The sequence below is a fragment of the Euphorbia lathyris genome, chromosome 2 (assembly GCF_963576675.1).
Source record: "Euphorbia lathyris chromosome 2, ddEupLath1.1, whole genome shotgun sequence".
NCBI classification, from domain to species: Eukaryota; Viridiplantae; Streptophyta; class Magnoliopsida; order Malpighiales; family Euphorbiaceae; genus Euphorbia; species Euphorbia lathyris.
This window is the reverse complement of record NC_088911.1, coordinates 6,459,000-6,475,674: the sequence shown is the minus strand read 5'-3', so window position 1 is coordinate 6,475,674 and position 16,675 is coordinate 6,459,000. Positions and strand designations below refer to the sequence as shown.

The following is a 16,675-nucleotide window of genomic DNA, read 5'->3' as shown; positions in this document are numbered from 1 at the left end:
ATACAAGTGCCATTACCTACTACGATACTCGTGTTAGGACTCTTATTTAAATAAGATGTGAGTTTACCTCCATCCCCGCTCATGTGAGAAGTGGCGCCGGTGTCCATATGCCAAGGTTCTGCAGGTGGTGTGATTGTCAAGGTGTGCATAGCCGCCTCAATGTTTGTTGGAGTGTAATACTGGGCCAGATGGGCCTGCGGATGGGCTCCCAATATGCCTGGCTGGACTGCAGAAGAATTGTTATTAAAAACAGGCCCGCGAGTTGCACCATGAGTTGCACCATGTGAAGAATTGGGCCAAGAAGGATAAGGACATGGGGGATAGGCCCATTGGGGCGCCTGTCCAGTCCATGGCCCGTACCCCCATGGCTGTTGTAAAGAAACAGCCCCTGACCAGCGAGGACCGCTATTTTGCTGCCATCGTCCGCCTCTGCCCCGTCCGCCTCTGCCACGGCGATAATAACCCCGGCCACCGCGAGCAGCGCCAGAATTTTGAGGGAAAGAAGGCCGAACGTGATTTGAATATGGAGGAGCTTGATTCGACGGGGACTGTTGGGCGATAGTAACGGCGGCAATTTCAGATCCGACGGTGGCGGCTGTGCGTTTTTTACGGGCAGATTCTTCCAATAATAACATGGACCTTGCCTTTGTGAAATTGGGCAGAATGTCATTGTGGCGAATTTGTGTTCCGATTGTCTCGTAGGCGTCAGTGAGCCCCGAAATTAATTGAAGAACGAGACGATCGTTGGATACGGCAGCCCCGACGTTGCTTAATTGGTCCGAGAGGGACTTCAAATGTTGGCAGTAGGCAGAGATATCATCAAAATTTTCAAGTCTAGCATTGGACAGTTCTTGTTGTAAATAAAGGGCTCTTGAATTTTTATTATCGGAGAATTGTTGTTCTAGGAGTTTCCAAGCGTCGGCGGCTGTTAAATTTGGTCCGATGATACTGTTGAGAAGGTCTGAAGATATGGTTCCATAAATCCATTGCAACACGATGGCATCAACACGAGACCATAAACCTGGATTCTTTGCTTTCATAACCGAAGAAGAGGTTTCCGATTTATCGTCGGTTTCAGGAAGGATATGATCAAGAACTTGAAAAGCACGGGCATGTGTTTTAAAAAGTTCAGCCCAAGTGGTATAGAGGCCTTTGCCGGATTCGAGAGGATCACGAATAAAGGAGGTAATGTTGATAATGGAGAGGGCCGGATGAGTTGGTGCGGCGGCGGCACCATTGTTTTGTTCATTGTTTGGCATGGTGGCAGTAGAGTTTTTAGGGATGAAGAACGGCAGAATGAGGAAGAGAGAAAGAAGAGATTTGGGTGGGATTAGGGAGAGAAATTTTAGGAGAGAGTTTTTAGGAAAGAAATTAGGCTCATGATACCATAATAATGTAGAATCCTTGCCTTTCCATTCATTGATAATGTGATATATATACACAAGATATATGTGTGAACATGATAATTACAAATCAATTATATTCCTAAATTACAGCAGAAATATCCATATCTAATAGTTTCATTGTGTTGTGGCTATCTGTCTAAGGTGAGCAAGCATTGCGATGAGGTTGTGATCATTGGCTAGTGTGCTTTCTAGTGGATTTTTTCTCAAATTAATGCTTTTTCGGAGGAAAATTCCTTAAGTAAGGCCTGGTTAAAAAAAATTCCGGACCTAATGCTCCTATATAGGTCTTCAGAAGACATAAGAAACCGGTGTTTAATACACTGGGTTCAAATGCAAAGAACCCGGTGAAACAATCTTTGGGTTCAGTGTTAAATGTTGCTGCCATTGAGAAAGTTGCAGAAGCTGTTCTAACACTGGTGTTTGAAACACCAGATGTTAGATTTCAGGTGATTGAATCACGGGTTCTTTGCATTTGATGCCGGTTTCATACATTGTTAAAATTAGCATTACAATGGAATTATTTTTTTAACCAAGGTTTATCCTTGATAATTATTAAGAGTAAATTTTCTAGTGACCATAATTCTTTTATTTTTTTATACAGTTTGAATGGAGTGTCATATTGGATTAATTCTGCAGTATCCCCTCAAATTTCAGGTTATATCAAATCTTTCAGCAGCCACTGGTCCCCTGTTCTAGTTGGAATCTTGGGGACGTTTCCCAAAGGAGAGGAACCGCCTATTCAAATTGATAGCAGATAGTAAGGTGAGAATCTCCATTTACTCCTCTTAAATTGCTTTAGAATCTGAAGTTTTACATTGCAAAATGTACGACAATCTTATAAACTTTTGTCTGAGATGTATTCTTGTAATGGTCCTTGTTTAACATTCATATTTGCTTGTGCAGAGAGAGGGAGTGTTCTTCATAAGTGGAGATGTTCATTTTGGAGAAATCTCACGATATGACTGTGCAACAGGATATCCACTCTATATGATGTAACCTCAAGTGGACTTACTCAAGCTGTTGAAAAAGCAATACACTCGCTGCTGAAATTCATAGTGAGATTTGTAGCTTGGTTGACACCAACTACAATGAGAGTAATGAACCAAAATTGCAGATTCAAGTCATGTACATATGGTGAGTGAGGATTTTCATCAACCGTAGTTTTATCTTGAAAAGTATATTTTTGGGGCATGATTCTAAAATGTAGATTCCTTATAGGCCAACCGAACTTCGGATCGATTGAAATAGACTGCTCCCTTGAAGTCCACGGAATCCATCAAAGTAGGAAAACATCGAAGATACTGCTCCCTTGAAGTGAATTTGCCATGGATAGACAGATATCGCCTAGCAATTTTATTCTATGTTGCTGTTTCAGGTATGCCTTTTTGATAAATGCAGCAGCATTATTTTAAACTGAATCCTGCATGAACGCCGTTTTTTTGTAGTGATGGCGATCTGCTGACTTGGTCCGGCGTCTCTTGTTGATTTAGAGTTGTCATTGAATTGTAAATTACTTGCATTAGATTCTTCGAATTTGTAATTTTTTTTCCTTAAACTGGAAATGAAAATGGGATTTAATGTTAACTGCTTGCAGGGAAGTGATCTGTTGGGTCTTACTAAATTGTATGAGTTTTGTTTCGATTTATGATTGGGTTTGTGATTTCATTTGGTTTATGTTTGCTTTTAGTTAAGTTAAAGGAAATGTTTTCACGTAACAGGGATCGTATTAACAACAAATTGACAGCGCTATTCTTCCTCAAATTGAGAGCTTGAATTGTCTTAAGATATTGCATTGTTCCCTTGCTTCTTCTCGTATTTAAATTACAGTGCACTTCCAATTTTTAAGCTTTAGATTATTTGGTCTTGTTGCACAGTTTGATGAGACAATTTAGAGAAGCTTCCTTCAATCCAAATCTTTATAAATATTTTTAATGAGATAATTTTTTAATCATTATAAATATTTTTAATGAGTGTATTTTTAATTATTATAAATACTCCTAATGAGTGTATTTTGAATCATTATAAATACTTTTAATGAGCATATTTTTAATCATTATACATTATACATAGTTTCTAATTAATGTCCACTCATTGTAAGTTAATAATGAGCGGAATAATTCCACTCATTAATACTTTTAGTAAGAAGGGTTTTCTCAAGGGTAAAATTCTGCTCATTAAAAACCTTTAATGAGTGGAATTAGACTTTTAATGATGGGTTTTCCTATCATTAATTCGCCATTTTCTTGTAGTGACTAGAATTAGTGTAAAACTATCCTAAAAACCGTATCAAAAGATAAGAGTTTTTTTACTCTATCATATTACAGTATTGCTCTAGCTTTTCATTTGAAGGTTTTTTTTTTTTTTTATCTCTTTTCAGCGTTAATGATTAGTTGTGAAATGAGCTTGGCCTTGGCTTTTATAGTAGAAGGTTTAGGAAAAGATCTGTTTGAATTCAAACTAGTCGTTTAAAGGAAAACGACTTCTGTCGTTGTCTACTTCTAACTTATGTGCATGTTATCCAAAAGGTTCCCATTGTCACAGTCTGGACTCTGTCTCTTGAGTCGCGCGTTCTTCTGACTTTGGTGTTGCAGGTTTACAGTCTGCATTCTTCCCATTTTTGGATAATAAATAGAGATATTAGGGTGGACATGACTTCTGTCATCTATCCTTTTTACCAATTTGGGAATGGCGATATTTGACTCAATGTCAACGCCTTCTTTGTTTCGGTTATGACTTCTGGCTTATGGATTCTGGGCCAGAAATAGGCTTGAGCCTTTAATCATTCTAAGGCCTATTTGGTTTGTCTTTGATTTAATGCTTAAGATATAATCAACATTCAACAAACTCATTAGCATAAATCAAGCTTAATTTAGTTCTGAAATTAAATACTTTGGGATCTAATTTCCTTAGTAATTATTTTTGTCATAATAAAAAACTCATGGAAATTATGTTTCAACAAGGTTTGCTAAAAAAGGATTTTGCTTTTAAAATGACCGTTAACGATTTTGGAATTCAAAAATTCCAAGAATCGACGATATTCTAAATAATTTTAATTCTTCAACTTTTTTAGTTTTGAGGTCATTTAGGTGTTGTTTGGTTAGGAGAGAGAAAGTGAATGTTTAGGAAGAGAAAGCTCCGAAAATCATGATTTTGAAAAATAAAAAATTTAGTTGTATAGTAAATGTGATACTAAACAACTTTAATTCTTGAAATTTTCTATTTGAGACTGTTAATGGTTATTTTTATACAAATTAAAATATCATTGTTTTAGCAACCAAAAGGCATAACAAGAAATTCAAATGCCCATACCTAGTTAAACATGCCATTTTCGGCACATCCTCATCTTTCACTCAGACCTGATAGTACCCAAATCACAAATCCAACTTAGTGAAGTATTTAGCTCCACTTAATTGGTCAAATAAGTCAACCACCAAGGGAATGAGATATTTGTTCCTCACAGTGATTTTGTTGAGGGCCCGATAGTCCACACACAACCTCAAACTTCCATCGACTTTCTTTTGAAATAACATAGGTGCTCTGAAAGGAGCTTTAGAAGGCCTAATAAACCTACCTCAAACAACTCTTCTAACTGCTTCCGTAATATTAGGAAGAAATTTTTCGCATTTCAAAACTTCGAAATTTTTTCTTGTGCTATTATCACGGTTAGGGGTGTTAACGAGCCGAGCTGAGACCGAACCCTGCCAGGCTCGACTCGGCTCGATTAAATTTTTACTCGAGCTCGGCTCGGCTCGAAACTCGACGAGCCTTGAAATTTCAGGCTCGGCTCGAGCTCGAGTCAGATTCGGCTCGAGCTCGAAAAGCTCGCGAGCCTGAAATTTTTAGGCTCAAATCGAGCTTTACACATTACGGGTGAGTTTTTGGATTGGGTTGGGTATTATGTATTTGGGCCCAAAAACTATTATTAGGTACTACTTAAAAAAAAAAAGGTTATTTATTACAATTTTTCATATTTATTAATAATAAAATATATAACATATTATAAATTAAATATTAATAAAATATATTAATTAAAATATTCGAGCCGGCTTGCGAGCTTTCGAGCCGAACCTCTCTAAGCTTGGTATTGGCTCGTTAATGTCTCGAGCCGGTCGCGAGCTCGAGTCGAGCCCTGTCGAGTCGAGTTTTGACCGAGCTTTGACCGAGCCGAGCTCGAATAGTTCGCGAGCCACCCTAGCTCATTAACACCCCTAATCACGGTGGATGAATCTTTTGGGTGCAACGGGAAAATTTTGTTGTAAGTTAAAGATTGGAAACCAGCGCAATGCTGGTTGAAATCGAATCAATTTTTTCAGTTATTTCAAGCAGGGTTCAGAGTGAGCAGAGATCAATTTGTGAATCAAGGGGGCAGGCGACTTGAACCTCAATTGTCGTTCGGAGGAAGCCAACTCGATCAATGAGGATGTTGATCATCTAAGTGGCGGAGAATGTCACGGGGATAGAATTTGGCCGTAGGCAAAGTCGTTTGGCCATAGGCAAATCTCAGCCCTAGGCATGGCCAAGTCACCCCAAGTATCGACATGAACATTGGCTAGGGCAGTGGCAAGGCATCGAGTAGGATCGGACTCGTCGGTAAGGCAGATTGGGGCAATTCGTAGGAGAGTGGTGAATAAGACATATGCATGTCCATTGCTGGCGGTCTCAAGTCGGCATAAGGAATACTATAGGGGGACAGGGTCACCTGGGGTCGGATCTCCACCAACCCCTAGGCCAGTTGTCGGGGCCGGTTTAAGCGATTCACCCTAGTCCTCTAGGAACTAGGAGAGTTGAACATCCAGCCTTTGGGAAGGGAGGCAGATGTCTCCGTAGGGTGGAACCCCTATGGACACTTTGGTCCCATGAGATGACCCATAGTACGGATCCTTTATAAAGTGAGGTTTAAGATAGACTCTTTTGGTAGAAATTGGCGAGACCAAGGGAAATCTCGGCGCCACATAGGGCTTTCGATTTTGGAGATTTTTTTTTTTAATTTGGTCCGGTTGAATTTTTGTAGCTGTAAATCAAACCACACTTATTAATTTTTTTTTTTTTTTTTTTTTTTTTCCTTTTACCTTTTACTTTGCCTTTTCTTTTTTCCAGTTTTCAGTAACCCAAGCCTATTCCGGTGTCCTGTCCCAATTCTTTGATTCGCCGCTCCTCCGCCGTTCATCGTCGTTCCTTTCATTGCTTCGCCATTCTCCGTTCATCTCCTTGCTCAGATCACTGCCGATCATCACCTCCAACAGTCCCGATCACCTGTATGTCATCAACTCCTCTTATTTCTATTTCTCCCAAATCCTAATTTCAGTTTCCAGATTTGTTATAATTTGCAAATCTATGAATGTTTTGTTTTGGGATTTACATACATATACATGTGCACAATTTCTATATTTTATTCTTTAAATTGATGAACATGTTGGATTATTATTATTCTTTTGATTACTCCCCTTTCCATTATTAGTTTCAGTTTTCCTGTTTGGATATTTTATGCCTAACTAGGTTTTAAATGAATTGAAATCGTGTATGGGATGGATCTTTGGTATTTATTATAGAACTTGCTCTATATTATAGTAGAAAAACGGTGAATTTATTTTGAATTGAGCCTTATTGGTATTAAGCATCAACAATTAATTAAGTCTAATTGATCTTTTTTTGGTTTTATGACTCTCTAAATTGTGACATTGTTTGAAAATCTCCATGAATGTTGGGACACTTCATCAACTGAAATGAAATGCAACAGTAGTTTCAAAGCCAAGGAATTGTTAGCAGAGGTTGAGCCGTGTTCAGTGTCATGCCAAACCTTTCAGTCATGTCCAATTCATTTGGCTGACTGAATGTCATGTGTTAACTTAGCTTTCAATCAAATGAGTGGATGAGAGAAGCCAAGATTAGATGCAACATTCTATGCGCTAATGGCAACCCCGGGCAAATCCTTCTCCCTGCTCTCAATGGAATTAGATCAGAATCTCTTCCATTCATGTCAGCTTTGTTCTCCACAAACCTTTCTGGCTCGAACGTATCTGGGTGGTTGCTCACACAGTTTTGTAACACTATCCTAACACTTCAAATCTATATCTCTACACGATTTTAGGTTCTTAGTATGTATTAAACTCATGAAATCTTTAATAAATTCTCATACATAAACAAAAACACCCAACGTATCTGTTCTACACTTCATACGCTTTGAATAATAAATCTAACAAGAAGTCCAAAACTCTAACAAGAAGTCCAGAACTCCAATAACCCATATAAACATGAACTATTTGCAGAGAAATATTCTTACCTATGCCATTGCTTAAAGAAATAACTCAAGATTAAGGAATCTAATGAGTTTACTTATATATCCTTGTAATGTCTGCTCTATACAACATGCAGTCCATTTTTTTAACTTGTTTCCAGAACGAAGAGTTTTTAAAGAAATAACTCAAGATTAAGGCATCTAATGAGTATACTTATATATATCTTGCAAACTATTAGCCCCTATTGGGATTAAGCATTAATTTTATTGTTTGAAATTCTCCATGCCTGTGGGGAAGCTTCATCAATTTTCAAAGATAAGGAATAGCTAGCAGAGGTTGAGCCTTGGACATTACCAAGCCAAAACTTTCAGTCATGTCTAGTTTTTCTGGTTGAATGCTATGTGCTAACTTCCAATTAAATGAGTGGACGAGAGAAGCCAATATTAGATGCAACATTCTATGCACTAATATCAAACCTGGGCAAATCCTTCTCCCAGCTCCAAATGGAATTAGCTCAAAATCTCTTCCCTTCACGTCTATTTTACTTGCCATGAACCTTTCTGGCTCGAACTTATCTGGGTTTTCCCATATCTTTCCGTCCCTTCCCATAGCCCATAGGTTGATAAGTATCTGCGCATTTTCTGGTATCTTGAAACCACCAATCTCTACGTCGGATTCAGCTTTACGGGGCGCCAAGAATGGGACTGGCGGATGCAATCTAAAGATTTCCTTAACTGTTGCTTGTAGATAAGGCAACTTGTTAATATCGGACTCTTGAATTTCTCCTTCAACTTCTTCAAGCTCCTTCTTGAGTTTCAAAAGCTTCTCGGGGTTCCGAAGTAACTCTGCCATTCCCCATTCCAATGTTTTTGAAGTTGTGTCGGTGCCACCAAGGAAAAGATCCTACAAATTAATCCATGACAAAACACAAACAATTAATTGTGTTTAATAAACATATGAAGATACATATAAACTACCAGTAGCTTTCACCTAGACCTGAATGACCAAATGAACTTGGTCATTCACCGTTAGATCTAGGCTCATTAAATCTACACCTTAGGATGTATCCAGGTGATCGTTACCCTATAAACTACATAGGGAACCCCACGGAGTGAGGAGACAGGTCCCATCTCCTTTCCATCCCCGTGCCTCTAGGGATTTTTGTTTCCTCAACTCCACTCAATGAGAAAAATGAAAATGGGAATTCTCCGTCCCGGTCGAGCGAATAACCATCGGAGACGGATAATCTGTGTCCGGGTTGCAACCCTATATGTTTAATCTTGTTGATTGGATATTAGAGATAAATTAAAATTAAGTACTCACCAAGAACAAATGCTTTATGTCAACAAGGCTCAATTCAGAATTATTATTGAGAAGGAAATCAAGTAGATCCTCCTTGTCCTTAACTATTATGGATGAAGATTTTAGCTCCAATCGTTGTGTGATAATTCCGTCGAATATCTCAAACAATCTGTCGGAATAGAGTTTCGTTCGTCGACGAATCCCTTGCGGATCTATCATCTGAAGTAATGGAAAATAGTCTGCAAAATTTGGCTTTCCTAATTCTTTCACTATATCTACAATTGCATCATGAAAACGTAGAGATACATTAGAATTATAGCTAGCTATATCAATAGAGAAGAAGGTGTTTGATAATTGGTTCATGACAGTAGTGAAAGTAGCTTGACCAATATCAATAGCTTCACCAATCTTACAATTCTCTCCCACAAACACTAACAACTCCCGCACTTTCTTTTGACGAAGATTCTGGCTTGCTTCCAACTTCCGTGAGGTGAATAATTCTGTAGCCATAACTTTTCGGAGGCGCCTCCATCGATCTAATGTTGGCATCCATAGGATTGAGAACTTGTCATGTGGACGAGCAGCATCTGGGATAGTTCGGCTAGATAAGACTTGGTCATGTTTCTGTAATGCTTCTTTTGTAAATTCGGGGGATGATATGACTATGGTTGTTCTGCTTCCTAACTTGAGGGTCATTAGAGGTCCAAATGTTTTAGAGAGATTAGCCAGTGATTGGTGAGGATTAATGCCCATTTCTAATATGTTTCCGATGATCGGAAAAGGCCTCGGACCCGGGGGAAGAGAAAGGGAGTTCCGGGGAAGGGTTTTGGGTTTGAAAATATGGATGAATATTGCCAATGCCATGAGAAGTGATAGCAGGATTAAACTTAGATAATCCATCTTAATTGTTAAGGAACAACCTTGTTGCTAGCTATTTATTTTTAAACTTCTGTTGCTTTTCATTTCAATTCATGAATTTCCCCACATGCAGAATTTGGGAGCTGAAAAATCTTTTTCTGTGGCAATCTTACTTTTTGTTTAATTTTAATTAAAAATTAAATTTATATAAAATCAAACATTAAATTAGTAAAAATAACTATAATTTTTTATTAATTTAGTTAAATATAATTTCATAGTTGTCCACTCTTGATTGCAGAAAGGCCCTGTTTAAAAGGCTTTCGCCTTGTGCACCTCGCCTGGGCATTGGAGTCTAAATCAAGGCGCGTCTCTGTGTTTTCACTAGGGTTTTTTCTTTTTCCTTTTTACTGTTTTGTGTTAATTAAATGTTTGACTAATCTCAACCACTAATCTAATTGAAATAAGATTAATCTTTAACCCTTTATTTAAATAAGAATATCAAAACACAACTAAATATAAAAAGACTAGAGAGAGATTAAAAGCAGTCACGTAAAGAAGAGTCTCTTCCACTCCACTCAAACAGAATCTGCGATGGACACAGAAGAATATAAAGTGACAATGAATAGTTATCAGTTTAGTAGCATTAGTTAGGTACTTAGGTTAAGACGTTGAGTACATGTTAATGTCTCTATGAAGTATGAACTTAAATTGGTGTTTTTGACATTTATGATTTAGTATTATGTTTTTATGTGGTTTTGTTTTGTTTGTGTGGTCATAAGTGTGTTTTTTTAGTTTATGTTTTAACTAGTAAAAGAGTTTTTTTGTGAGGTCACGAGGGCGAGCCTTGGCGCAACGGTAAACGTTGTTGTCGTATGACCAAGAGGTCACGGGTTCGAGTCTTAGGAGCGGCCTCTTGCCAAATAAATTGGCTGGGGAAGGCTTGCCCCCAGTACACCCTTGTGGTGGGACCCCTCTCCCCGGACCCTCGCTCAGCGGGGACGCGTAGTGCGACCGGGCCACCCTTTTTTTTTTCTCTAAATTTTCTGCGCCTCGTGTTCCTCAGGCGCGCACCTTGAGCCTAGGCTCGAGGACTCCTTAGCACCTTAGTGCGCCTTGTGTCTTTAACAACTATGTATAATTTTTTTTTTTTTGTGTCAAGAGAATTTTGATGTATTAACCCATAATTATTTAAAAAGAGTTTGGAGATGCAACACAAAACTTATAGATAGAATCTTAATAAATATTGTTAATTATGCATGTGGGGAAATTAATGAAACGAAATGAAAGACAAAAAAAAAAAAGTTTTATGAATGTAGGATTAAAGATAACGGGTAGCTTATAGAGGCTGTTCCATTGGTCATAGGGTTGTTCCTTTTCAATTTATTCAACCATAGATAAGAGAGAAGCTAGGAATTAGTCATCTTATAGACATTGCAATTAAAATCTTCATCCACACAAGTTAAAGGAAAGGTAGGATGTACTTTATTTTTTTTGAGGTACTTTGATTAATTTTAACTTATCTCTAATGATTTATTTAATTTATCACTAGACTGTCCTCACAATGTAATAGGAGCTTCCAAAGCTCGAACAAACGGATGGTAGGAAGGTACTAGACTTGCATTGAACTTATCAAATAGACCCTTGACTTTCTGAATCATTACCACACTAAAAAGAGCGGCCCGGTGCACTACTTGTCCCCGCTAAGCGAGGGTCTGGGGAGGGGTCCCACCATAAGGGTGTACTGGGAGCAAGTCTTCCCCTGCCAATTTTTTTGGCAAGAGGCCGCTCCTTAGACTCAAACCCGTGACCTCTCGGTCACACGACAACAACGTTTACCATTGCGCCAAAAAACCCTACACCAACAGTTTTATATATGCATTTACAAAAAGCGTATACCAATAGCCCTATACCAATAATAGCCCTATACCAATAGTTCTATATATGCATTTATAAAAAGCGTCGCTATAAAATACATTAAATAGTTTGAAAATTTAACAATTGTTAAATGAACTTATATAGTTATATCGCTTACACGCGTGTAAAATAAATATCCTTATGCCTTAATCCCATTTTTACCCCTGACATTTTCCCCTTTCACCTGTTTGCTCTTTGATCTGATTATCCACAGATCTAATATGGTTTTTGAGCTAATCCAATTTCAGTTCCAATAAGAAGAGGCAGCTAGTAATCCATCTATCAGCGGTTCATGGTGAACGTCTATGGAGCATCTCTTGGAACAAGTCTCAAACAGTACTCTCTCTCTATCTCTGCCCCATCACTACCGAAGATAGGTCTAACAATGGAGGGCATGGATTCGTATTGATTTATTTATTCAATTAGTGTGTGTCTGTGCTCTTTTTTCAATTATGTTATTTCTGATTATTCTCAGATCTTGTGTTGCAATTGCTGCCGCCAGTTACTGTGCTATTTGATAATCGTGCAGAACTAGGTGAAATTGATGGATAGTGTGTTGAAGAGCTTAATTATTTTCCTTACGTGCAGGTTAGCAGTTTGCTGAATAGAATCTAGGATTTCAATTTGATATAGAAGAGCTTAATTATATTTGTGTTTCTTTTAAACTAGTGTTCAATTTGTTGGAATTGATACATCATACATGATAGTTTAGAATGAATCAAAGGTCTTACTTGATCCTAATGCGCTTAGTGAGGATGGAACTGTTTCACTTAACATGATTTCTATTAGCCAGGATGCCAAGTGCTTGACTTACGGGCCTAGCTCAAGCGGGAGTGATGGGTGACGCTAAAAGTCATGCGTGTTGAGGATAAGAGAGTTGAGGCTGAAACTCTATCTTGGGTAAGAGTTTGCTGCATTTTTATTATCATAGAGATACTTGATAGTTTTGATGGTTTTAAGCTGGCTTAGTACATAATTACACATCGTTTGACACAGTGAACTTGTATTTGGACCTATCACACATTTAAACTTGCATGTTTTTGAAATATGTTTAGTGGAAGTTTGACTCGGCATCTACAAGTTTGCCAAATAAACACATAAGATGCCAGAGATCTAAAATTGATAAGTTTAGGTGTCTTATTGGTCCAAGCAGTGGCGGAACCAGGATCTAGAGAATTGAACATAGGACCTCTCAAATAGAAATAAGCATCCTTAACCATCTCATCTACCTTTAAACATTGAAATAATACTACATAGAGTCAATATAATTCTCTCCAGAATATTACCAGACACTATTACTAATTTTTTTTTTTTCTCTCAATACTCTGGCGGCCTGCCGGGGCTTGAACCCACCCCAACCCCCCCATTGGTTCCGCCCCTGGGTCCAAGTATAAGTTCACAAACCTCGAAAAGATGCTTAATTATGTATTAAGCCTTTTAAGCTCCTTCTTATACTATATATTTTTGTGACAAGTTTTCGGATATAAGCTGGACACATGACAGTAAAGGGTTTTTCTCCTGCTCCAAGTTCATGTTTTCTTGACTATAACTCATGGAATTTGTATACTTTCAGAGTTTATATCATATGTACATCCATTAAAATGTGAAGGAGATATCTGGCTGAAAATCTCAATGAATTAGAAAAAGTCAAATGGGAATATTCATTAAAATATGGTTAAAGTCTAAAAAAAAGCCTATGTGCTTTTACGTATTCAAACTGGTACCTGAGCTTTTTGGTTTTGCTAAAAACAAGGATATTTTAGTTGGACATTATAAAAATGATCGTTAACAACTTCAAAATGGAAATTTTCAAGAATTAAAGTTGTTTAGTATCACATTTATTATGGACCCAAATTTTTTATTTTTCAAAATCATAATTTTTGTAGATTTTTCTCTCTAAACATTCATTTTCTCTCACCAAAAAACACCTAGATAACCTCAAAATTAAAAAGTTAAAGAATTAGAGGTGTTTAGAATATCATTAAGCTATGAAACATGGAAACGTTCTTGGACCAACGTTTCAACGTTTCCATAAGATGTGGGAAATGGAAACGCCCGGAAACGGAAACGAAACGTTTCCAGGCACGTTTTTCTAATTAGAGAAAAATTGGAAAGCGTTTCCAGATTTCAGCATCTAAATTCGAACAGATTTTACCTATTGCGATACTTAATAGAAACCCATATTTCTTCTTCTTCTTCTTCGAGTCTGGTCTGGGTTGTTTTCTCTGTTGTCTTCTTCTTCCGGGGTGTTTGTTAGAAGGGATATAGGAGGTGGGATAGGGATAAAAAACACGAGATAAGTTATCCCGTGTTTGTTTGTGAGATGGAAGAGTGAGACAGATGAGGGATAAGTCTCTTATCCCTCAAATCCTATACCCAGGAGGGGGTGGTATAAGGAGGTGGGATAAGCTCCTGCGATTTTAATAGGATGGAAAAGTCCATTTTATCCCTCAAATTAATGTTATGTAGTTTAAATAAGGTTAAAATAGTAAAATGTATTATTTTATCCCTATCCCTACCCCACCTACCAAACATTGAATAATAATTATCGAATTATATTTTTATCCTTATCCCAACCATTTATCCTTGTGTCTATCCTAACCTTTATCCTTATCCCTATCCCAATAGAATAACAAATGCCCCGTTCGAGTATGGTTTTCTCTGTTTATTGCAACAGAAGAGCAAGGCTCTTTTTTTTTTATTTCTTCTCTGAATGTGTGGTGGGGGATTCTTCTGGAATGTATTGTTAGGCTCTATTTATTTATTATTATTATTTTTTTTTATGAATGTAAGGTTTTGGACTTTTTTTTCCTTTTAACATAAAGAATATAATTTTAAAGATATGAATGTCAAACTTTTTTATTGTTTTATCAATAATTATTTTATTATTTATAATTTATTATTATTTTTATGTGTATTTTATTTTTAATATTTATAAATATGTCCTTATATTTTTAATATTTACACGTTTCCTCCGCATTTCCGTTTCCTATGCTTTTTAGAAATTCCGTTTCCCCATTTTCATTTTCGTTTCCGTTTCCGTGCATCATAGTCATTAAGTTTTCGAATTTTCCAATTTTGAGGTCGTCAACGCTCATTTTAATTTTAAGAGTCTTGATTTTAGTAAAACAAAAAACTTCAATCATTTTCTTGACAAAGCGAAAAAGCTCAATCACAGTTTGGACATTTTTTTAGTTAGTAGTTTGACAATATGTGAAAGCACATAGTTGTTTTTTTTAGACTTTACCCATAAAATATTAACAGGATGTTTAGTTTTTTTTTTTATTTTTTTTTTTTTTATTATGGGAATGAATTATTAAGAGCTATGATGTTGAGGCCATCTATGAATTTTGGTTTATTGATGTAAAGTTAGATGATTAATTGCGTATGAATTGTTTGATTTTTTTTTTTGAAGAACTACGACTTTATTAATTGCTACTAGAAGCATCACGAATCAGAATGCTTCGAATGAATATAGAGATAAAATAATGAATAAAAGAATTAGCATAAGAACGAACATGTCTTGCTAGAGCATGAATTGTTTCATTCGCTAACATTGAAACCAAAACCACTGAAAACCTAGGGTGATTATACCGTAAATTTCTCACTTCATGAATCACACTACCAAATTCCGTGAGATCTCTACTGGCTGATGGGATATTACTTAATGAGTGAAGATATTACTTCTTAAATTTTTTAATTTCTTAATGAGTCAAGAAATTACTGCTTAATTTTTTTTGTTTACCTTTATCTTGAAATCATCAATAAAATATTCACCAGAAATTGATGCCACATGGACAACAACATCAAATTTTTGGCATGAAAATTTTGCTATCCATAAACCCGACCGTTTTATATATTTTGAAATGAAAATTATGTTATCCATAAATCCGATCGGTTTATATTAGCCGTTCAGAGCGAGTGATTGAGGTTTTAGTTTTATGACATATTTATAGCTTACTCTGATCATTCCCAGATTCTACTACATGTGTATGGACGTCGAACAGGTAAAAGGAAGCGAAGATTTCGGTTTGACAGGGCTCGGCTCTGGGAAGAAGAATTTGATGGTTTGGTTTCAGGTGTTTAGAGGCAGACTAGGCGAGCTGATATTTCTACAAGACTCTCCAAATGCTGTGAGGCAATGGAAAACTGGGGGCGGCACTTCAAAACGCGATTTACTCGGAAAATCGCAAAAAGCAAACTTCTGATGGAACAATTGTGGGACTGCACGGATCCAGTGTCAGTCGAGGAGTTTTTTTAAGGCCAAGCATAGTCTAAATGTGTTACTTGAACAGGAGGAGAGCTATTGGTACCAGCGGGCGAAAGAGTTCTAGCTTAAAGATGGGGAGCTTAATTCAAAATTCTTTCATGATTGTGTTAAAGCGAGAAGGTAGATCAATATGATTCCGAGTTTGATTGATGAAGGGGGGGGGGGGGGGGGGGGAAATTGAAGTTTCTGATCAGGCTGGGATGTGTGACATTGTTATAAAGTACTTTGAGCAGTTGTTCAGAAGCAGTGAGAGGTCTACATATGAAGTTGCTGATGTTCTTTCAGAAAAAGTCAAGCCTGCTATGAATGATGAATTGAAGAAAGCCTTCACCTTTAAGGAATTCACTTCAACCATCAACCAAATGCATCCTGATAAATCTCTTGGGCCTGATGGCCTAAACCCAGGTTTCTTTCAACACTATTGGTCTTTAATTGGAAGGGATGTCTTTGTTGTTTGTTCTGACTGGCTTAGTAAAAATGAATTTCCTACAAATTTGAATGATACTATTGTCACCTTAATACCTAAGGGTGACAACTGTTGGTCCCGTGTAATTTAATATGATTAGTTCCAAAGGGGAGGGGGGGGGGGGTTAGGAACTAATGTAACGATTTCGCTTAATTATGCTGACTTAATTTAATTCTTTAAATAACTTCACTCAGTTTTGGTCAGCAAGGCTGAGCGTGAGGTA

At 37.2% G+C, this 16,675-nt stretch overlaps 1 protein-coding gene, 1 long non-coding RNA gene and 1 pseudogene across 2 annotated transcripts; 2 read left to right on the top strand and 1 right to left on the bottom strand.

Annotated features, from left to right (window-relative positions):
* Window positions 1-3,008, top strand: part of LOC136216635 (uncharacterized) — a 45,033-nt pseudogene extending 42,025 nt beyond the window's left edge.
* Window positions 3,009-6,498: 3,490 nt separating this feature from the next.
* On the top strand, window positions 6,499-16,559 carry LOC136220927 (uncharacterized). The gene is made up of 4 exons (XR_010684764.1): window positions 6,499-6,661; window positions 10,101-12,304; window positions 12,510-12,616; window positions 15,724-16,559. It is a non-coding gene; the product is annotated as an uncharacterized lncRNA (long non-coding RNA).
* On the bottom strand, window positions 7,767-10,090 carry LOC136220926 (cytochrome P450 76T24-like). Its single transcript, XM_066008768.1, has 2 exons — window positions 8,966-10,090; window positions 7,767-8,545 (listed from the first exon to the last, which is right to left on the bottom strand). The coding sequence occupies exons 1-2, from the start codon at window positions 9,842-9,844 to the stop codon at window positions 7,952-7,954; spliced, it is 1,473 nt and encodes a 490-aa protein (XP_065864840.1). The 5' UTR covers window positions 9,845-10,090; the 3' UTR covers window positions 7,767-7,951.
* Window positions 16,560-16,675: the final 116 nt, after the last annotated feature.

What these genes read in the sequence shown, in the direction of transcription:
- LOC136220926 (XM_066008768.1), bottom strand. Translation starts at nt 9,844, where the DNA reads ATGGATTATCTAAGTTTAATCCTGCTATCACTTCTCATGGCATTGGCA. An exon ending in ACATAAAGCATTTGTTCTTG is followed by an intron (nt 8,546 to 8,965) that starts GTGAGTACTTAA and finishes ATTAATTTGTAG; the next exon opens with GATCTTTTCCTTGGTGGCAC.